The following is a 7168-nucleotide window of genomic DNA, read 5'->3' as shown; positions in this document are numbered from 1 at the left end:
TTTTATTGTGCGTTGCTAGATGCGTATATACTGTTTGCAAGCGTACATGTTCTTTTATTCTGGACCCAATGGTTCTGCCAGTTTCACCAATGTATATTATATCGCAATGGGAACATGTTATCTTGTATACAGTGTTCTTAGTTAAGCATAGATTGGTCTTTACAGCACAGGCACATGTATCACATTTCTTAGGGCACCCCTGTTTTTCTTTAGGGGCCGTGAATATATATATATATATATAATTAATAGTAACAATGTTCAAATATAGGCAATTTTATCTGAAGAGTGTCACACCATGTGTGTGGTACGAAACTAAGTACAGTAGTAATAAAATGTCTAATCAAAGCTACTGTTGAACCTCGCTTTTTATTTATTTATATCCGCTCTGGTCTACCATTGAGCACTCTTCTTGTACTAATTGCGATAGTTTACTTCAGTTATATATATATATATATATATACATGGTTATATATATATATGATTTATATATATATATATATATATATATATATATAAATCATATATTCAACAGTGTTAACGGCTATCTTGATATTATTATATATGTACCGTTATATATAAATAAATTGTTAGCTGTTGCTTATTAAATTTGTATCTCTACCGAGACCCAGCCATTGTTTCCCACAGCATTACACTAATAATAGGCCTACACATTTTAATGAGCATTCGCTAATATTAACCAAGTATTAACATTGTGAGAGCATGGAGGTGTGGTGAGAGTGAAGACGAAATCGTAAAAAAAAATATAATTTATCACATGACTCATTTGTATTGTATGGATATGAATGCTGCTTACTCGATATTTGGTCGGTCCTTTTTCGTTGGAGTGTACATTTTATATGACGTCATATCTGTGGGTTTCATCTCTATATCTGGGTGAACTCTTTTATTTCTGTGAATATACGAAAATCGGGTTGAATTCATAGAGTCAGAGGTTACTGAATATGCACGGTATTATTGAATATGCATTATGCTAATAATGCTGCATGAACTACAGTATACATTTAATATTCAATAATACAAATAATAATACAGTAATAACAAGAATAATAATGATGATAATAATAATGATAAGGCCTAAAAAAAACTTTGTTTGTCTTCATCCGCCGCCCCTAAAATCCAAAAAGTGAGGGACGGGTTTTTTTTTTTTAATTTATTTCTTTTTAGTTAAAGAAAAAAAACGATTTCTTCGACAATTTTGATTTTACACGACCACCGGTTCCATATCACGCCCACTACGACCGTTTCACGCTTGGTTAACTTTAAAATTTTTTCTCCTCGTGGTTGGTACTACTGCAAAGGTGATACAATGTCGGTTGTTGCGATTTGTACCTTTTTAACACATTTAATAAGTAAATGAAGCTGGTGAGCTTGACCTGTTACGTAGTGCAGTAGTAGTAGTAGTAGTAGTATTTTAATCACGTGTCTTACTCTAATCCCAAACCACAAAAAAAATTAGGCCCAAAAAAAAAACCTTTTTCCGTCTGCCCCTTCACTTAAATATTTACAATGTAACAGCAAACAAACCATTTTTTAGGCCTAATAATAAATTAATAAAATTACTTGAATACTCAACAGGCAAGGCCATGTGATAACGAGTGAGCCACAACTTAACAGCTGACGAAAGTATTGCAAAGATGTACTAATTTACTGTTGTAACTAAATTCAGTAACACTGAATTAACACATTTATTATATTATATACTATTAGTATGTACTGTTAATATTAATAGTTTAAAATTCACTTTGGAAGTTAAATTGCTTACTTTGCCGAAAGTCGCATATTGATTAAGCTGATAACGATGATAATGACGAACAAAAATAGGAATGGGCCAAATATACATGCAATTGACCCAGCATCCCAGTCTCTGGTGCTATCTTGCTTAACCAGCCCTTCAACACTGATGACGTCATTCTTTGATTTGACAGTATCGACACCATCCGTTTCATAATTGTAATAATAATGCGAGGAATCTACATTATAAGAACAAATCAAACAGCAATAATCAATTATGTAGATATATCCAAAGCCAATAAATTTCAAATACGAATTTGAAGAATTCCATGTAGGGGCCTAACGAGTAACGGAACCTTCATGAATGAACCTTCATATTTACGTTCAATAATTTCCCGATATACTCCATCTCGCCGTCTCCGGTCATCCTCTCAAATCCTTCTTTCTGTCTCCAAATGCCGCACCAAAACCTACGGTCAATGTTCTTTTACTTTTGCTTCTGCCTATTTCTGGAACCAACTTCCAAATTACATAACTTCTTCCAACTCTATTTGCAACTTTAAGTCACAGCTTAAGACCTATTTGTTTTCCGGTGGCTTTTCACATGCGTTGCGTGCGCCTTTGATCTTGTTTGGAATTGGCGCCATATAAATTTGAGATATTATTATTATTATTATTAATTACAAATCACAAAAATGTTTGACTTATTTCAGAGGAGTATATGATGTGCCTTATCGGATAATAACTGTTATAGGCATAAAGGAAAGTACACACCTACCAATATCAAAAGTGGGACAATCAAAGTTTTCAAATTATAATATTTTGGTAATATAACGGAATTACACAGATTTTTTTTTTCACAGGACTCTTTAACAATGAAATCTTTCGACATTTGACAAAAATTCAATCAGATGAGTCGGTAGGGGCTACCAGGTCCGAGGATAAACAATTTTTTTTTTAAATGTCAGTTCCTACACCTTTTGAAGTGGCGACTTAATGAAGTTATAGGAAGGAAATTTCCCCGTTAATACCACATGGACATAATCTGCTGAAAAAATGCTATAGAGTACCAAGGCAATTTAACAAAAGGACGCTCATTATTGAATTTTTTCAGTGTTGTGAGTACTAAAATCATGCCTAGGCATAAACCTATTCTAAATAATAGTAAATTCAAGATATAGGCCCTATTGTCCCCTGAAAATGACAATTCATAAAAAATAATTTTGAAATTAACTTTGCAGTAACATAAAAATTATTAACTTGAGCATAGAAATTATTGAATTGAAAAATTGTGCACCATGATGTTTATACTGGATAATGACAATAAAAAAAAATCTCCTGTGTGACTCTTGCTAGGCCTAAGTGTTTCTATTATTTTTCGCTGTAAAATTATGGGTAGGCCTAAGCATTTTAAAATTAAATACTGTACACTAATTCCTATGTCCAAGTTGATAACTTTTATGTTACTTCAATATGAGCAAGTACATTTTTTTTAAATATGATTGTTTTAGGTATTTTTGCATGGAACAAAAATACATCTTTAGTTCTATTATTACTGTATTCATGACCTAAATTTAATTCCCTTACCTTCTTCTGTGACATAAGTAGGTGAAGCCGTGTTGAAAGTAATACTCGTCATTATGGTATAGGCTTAGGCCGAAATTAGATAAAATGCACGCCAACTTGTGGAATGAATGATCATCGAGGAGCATGATGATCATGCTTTATATAAATTATCATTATTTGGCTATCCTGTGCAGTTGTTATCGTTGTATGTAACGTTGGTAACTAGAATAAATAGAACAACACGCCAAACTCAAAACAACAACGAGCGCAAACGTAGCGCACTGGTTACTACGTCACAAGTTGCATCTATGTTGTTTAACCAGACACACATAACCCAATTTGCCTTTTACACTTTCTTTTTGATTATTCATTCATTTATTCATTCATTCATTCATTCATTCATTCAGCCTATAACAATACAATACATACGATAATAACTATTGTATTTTATTTGGATTTTATTCTTGTTAATTCATACGCAATTCAGCCTTAGTCGCTGCTATGTATGTTTTTGATGTTGAATTTTTAATAAATATACCTCAAATAAATACAATTAAAGGAAATTTAACAAATACTTAAGCCCCGCACACCCATAGATACGCCACTGAACATATATAAAATTACAGACAACAATTAAATTAAACAATGATATAAGAAAAATTTATTGAAGAGCAAATCATAACAAATAAAGCAATATTAATAAAATGATATGATAATGAAGACATGAAAATAAACAATTACAAAATTAAATAAATCTAAACGTTGATTAAACTTCTAGCATAGAAATGGTTTCTACCTGAACTATCCATGCGTGATTGACAGGAATGTTATTGTACAGTACAGTACATTTGAATTACCGTAAAACCTCTAATAAAGCCCATCCGGGCTTAATCTCGAGATGAAGGGCATCTCGAATTGAAGCCTCTTCCCTTTAGTTTGCAAAAGTAACATTGGCGGATCTGAGGGGAGGGGGCGTCAGGGGATCCTGACACACATAGGCCTGTTTACTGTAATAAGAATGAGAAAAAAATACCTGACCGTTTACAAAAGGGGAAAACATTGAATTTTGATTAAAAGACACATCAGAAGCCGGGAAAACTCATTTCTCGGCATCTACTGTAAGAACCAAAATTTTCCAAATTTGGAGTTCGATTTATCGATTTATTGAAAAAAGAGTATGTATGCAGCGACTCAATTTTTGTTATGTAATGTACATACACACATAGTAGGACTACAAGTATTTACAGTAATAAGTATGACAAGTTTATACCTGACCGTTTTCAAGCGGAGGAAAACCTTAAAATTAAAGGACTTAATAGTCATTAAAAGACAACCTCAGAAGTCGGGAATGTTCATTTACTGCCATCTAGTAATCAAATTTATCTCGGGGGAGGACCATCCGGACCCCCTTCCTCTTTGGGGTTATACATTTCCCGGGGGAGGACCCTCGGACCACCCTTTTTTTTTGGCGTTTTTATGAAAAAAGTCTGACCCCCCCACTAAAAATGTGGACCTAGATCCGCCCCTGTAAGCCTTGAAAAGAAGCCCATCCCGAAAAGAAGCCCAATTTCGAGACAGTACGGTAGGCCTACAAATTTTTTATAAAAAAGAAAAAAAAAAGAAAAAAGATTAAAAACACACTCGGTTTACACGGTCGTTTAGGTGGTTTAATGTCGGTTAAACACGTCATGGTGGAGACTGATGTTACAGTGGCCCTACTTATTGTTTTATAGTAGTAATTCCCAAAATGTACGGCATACTTTTTCAAAAGAAGCCTCCCCACCCCCAACCAGCGCTTTATTTTGGAAAAGAAGCCCATCTCGAAAAGAAGCCCATCCAATGTTCGCCAAAAAATAAATAAAAAAAAAAAAAAATAAATAAAATAAAAACCAGCACAAGGCTTTGAAATGCAGTTGATAAAATTTAAGGTGGCAATAAAAATGAAGAAGATGTACCGTGCATGTATAGTGATGAAGACATTTTATTCAGCCAAACATGTGCATTCATAACAATGAAATAGGAAAAGAAATATCAAACAAATTGGTCAAGCAACAAATTTTACAATCAGTGACGAAACGACGACTCATGGGTTCCGGGTGTACCAGTGCCGCGCCTCCTCCCTGCCACTCCCACTGCAGTGCTCAACTGCGATCCAATGTATTGATGGCTGCGATATTGATGAATGAAAACAAATATTCTTGCCAATTAGCGATGCCTGCCAGGCTACAACAAATGGGAATTGCAGAAAAATATTTTTTTCTTTATTTTACCGGTATATCGCGTTAAGACGAGGCTTAATATAGCAAATATACGATCAAAAATCAGGGGGTAGTCTAGTCTACACGTGACATGCAAGATTTTTGAAATCATTCGCCTTGTGTGGATCGTCCGTAACATGCGAATTTACTACTATAATGAACCTAATGTTAGTATAAACATGGAGGTATATCAGTATGAATGAACGCAATTTTAAATACTGGGAAATAAGATTTTGAGTAATATGTTTAAAATTCAATGAAATGGTTTTATTTTGAAGATTAGCCCTACATTTGGATCCGTTAATAGATTAGCCATTTCGTTTAGCCATCTAGATGCAATATCAAGACCATAAAGAGTAGCAAAAATCGTGGGGTGGGGGTGTCTTTATACGCTCGACATGCATACAAAAATCATCCAAAAAACTTTTCAATTCGACGTTATTTTCCCTGTTGCGTATGCGAAGAAGGATTTACCCTACGGGTGCATTGGACGCGAATTAGCACAAGTTGACGCGAAACACCATTAGTTGACACAAATTTCGTGATTTGACGTACAATGACACAATGTTGTACTGTATTCAGAAAAAGCAACGCCACGCGCGACGCTTCTCCGACCTCGATGAGTTTTGCTCAGGGTTGCCATTTGGCCTTTTTGACGGCTAGATTCCGCAAATCTGGGCGTATAAAAATTTGCCTGGCCGTAACGTTTAAAAGGTCACGGCCAAACTATATTTGGCCGAATTTACATTTTTTTCAATATAGGCCTAATATAACGCAGACTTTTTTTGGATATGTTGTTTTTGTTAGCTTAAATTCTATATTTGATTCTAATCATGTACCTTTGTTTGTACTTGCATTAAACACTTAATCTATGTTCCCCCTTTAGCAGCTTTGACGTAAGAGAGTTTATTTTAAAAATAACAGTTACATTTAATAATGTAAATTATTCGGATGAAATATTTTTTATGAAGTTTATCCTCGTTTAAGCTTTATGAAGACAGTTCAATGCAAGTTTGTACCATATATTACGGTGTGTCTTTGTATATGTTCCATCCTAGTGGAGGTTCTATCTCTTGGATTTCTTTTGAATATAAATTAAATACTGTACTTTAATTAAATTATTGCCCACTTGAATTATACTGAGCCCTGCTGCAGTGTTCTTTATGTAGAGCGCCATATGTAAATGCTCGATGTGATCATTCGGGTCGGATGGCACCTCCAATTTCAAGCCAGTGTTGCAGAGACTTTTTCAAAGTTACTCTGGAGTTAGGTTGCATATGAGAATGAAGAAGATAACTCTGATAGCAACATTGATTTATTGCTTTAAATATTGTGACAATAACATTCAGAGGCGAATTTAGAAAGTTTAGATAAAAATTATTTATTAAAATTTTCATAGGTTTGTTTTAACGCCAATTTGTGTTACCTAACTATGTCACTTAATTCATTCTAATTAAAGAGAGCCACGGATTTGCCAATAACAAGCCCTTAAAATTTTTGCTATAGATCGATTACAATGTACCTTTATATTTAATTTATTTAAATCAAATTTAGATCAAACTTAATAATGTGATTTTAAATAGCAGATTTAG

General features: G+C 33.9%; 1 protein-coding gene across 3 annotated transcripts in view; it reads right to left on the bottom strand.

The window, feature by feature from the left end:
• LOC117115405 overlaps positions 1 to 7168 on the bottom strand; it is a 14560-nt gene that overhangs the window by 2676 nt on the left and 4716 nt on the right. For 2 of the 3 annotated variants that reach the window (XM_033259177.1, XM_033259178.1), the window contains exons 1-3: positions 3340 to 3688; positions 1784 to 1991; positions 815 to 910 (exon numbers count right to left, since the gene is read on the bottom strand). In XM_033259177.1, the coding sequence (XP_033115068.1) occupies positions 815 to 910; positions 1784 to 1991; positions 3340 to 3391 (356 nt within the window). In that variant the 5' untranslated portion in view covers positions 3392 to 3688. Of the gene's footprint in view, positions 1 to 814; positions 911 to 1783; positions 1992 to 3339; positions 3689 to 7168 lie in introns of those variants that run through there. The other variant, XM_033259179.1, reaches the window with a different exon arrangement.

This window comes from Anneissia japonica, unplaced genomic scaffold (genome assembly GCF_011630105.1).
Source record: "Anneissia japonica isolate Jap-2015-1 unplaced genomic scaffold, ASM1163010v1 scaffold287704_len1198815_cov201, whole genome shotgun sequence".
In the NCBI taxonomy this organism is placed as follows: Eukaryota; Metazoa; Echinodermata; class Crinoidea; order Comatulida; family Comatulidae; genus Anneissia; species Anneissia japonica.
The sequence above is the reverse complement of the archived record's forward strand: the minus strand, read 5'-3'. Positions and strand labels throughout refer to the sequence as shown.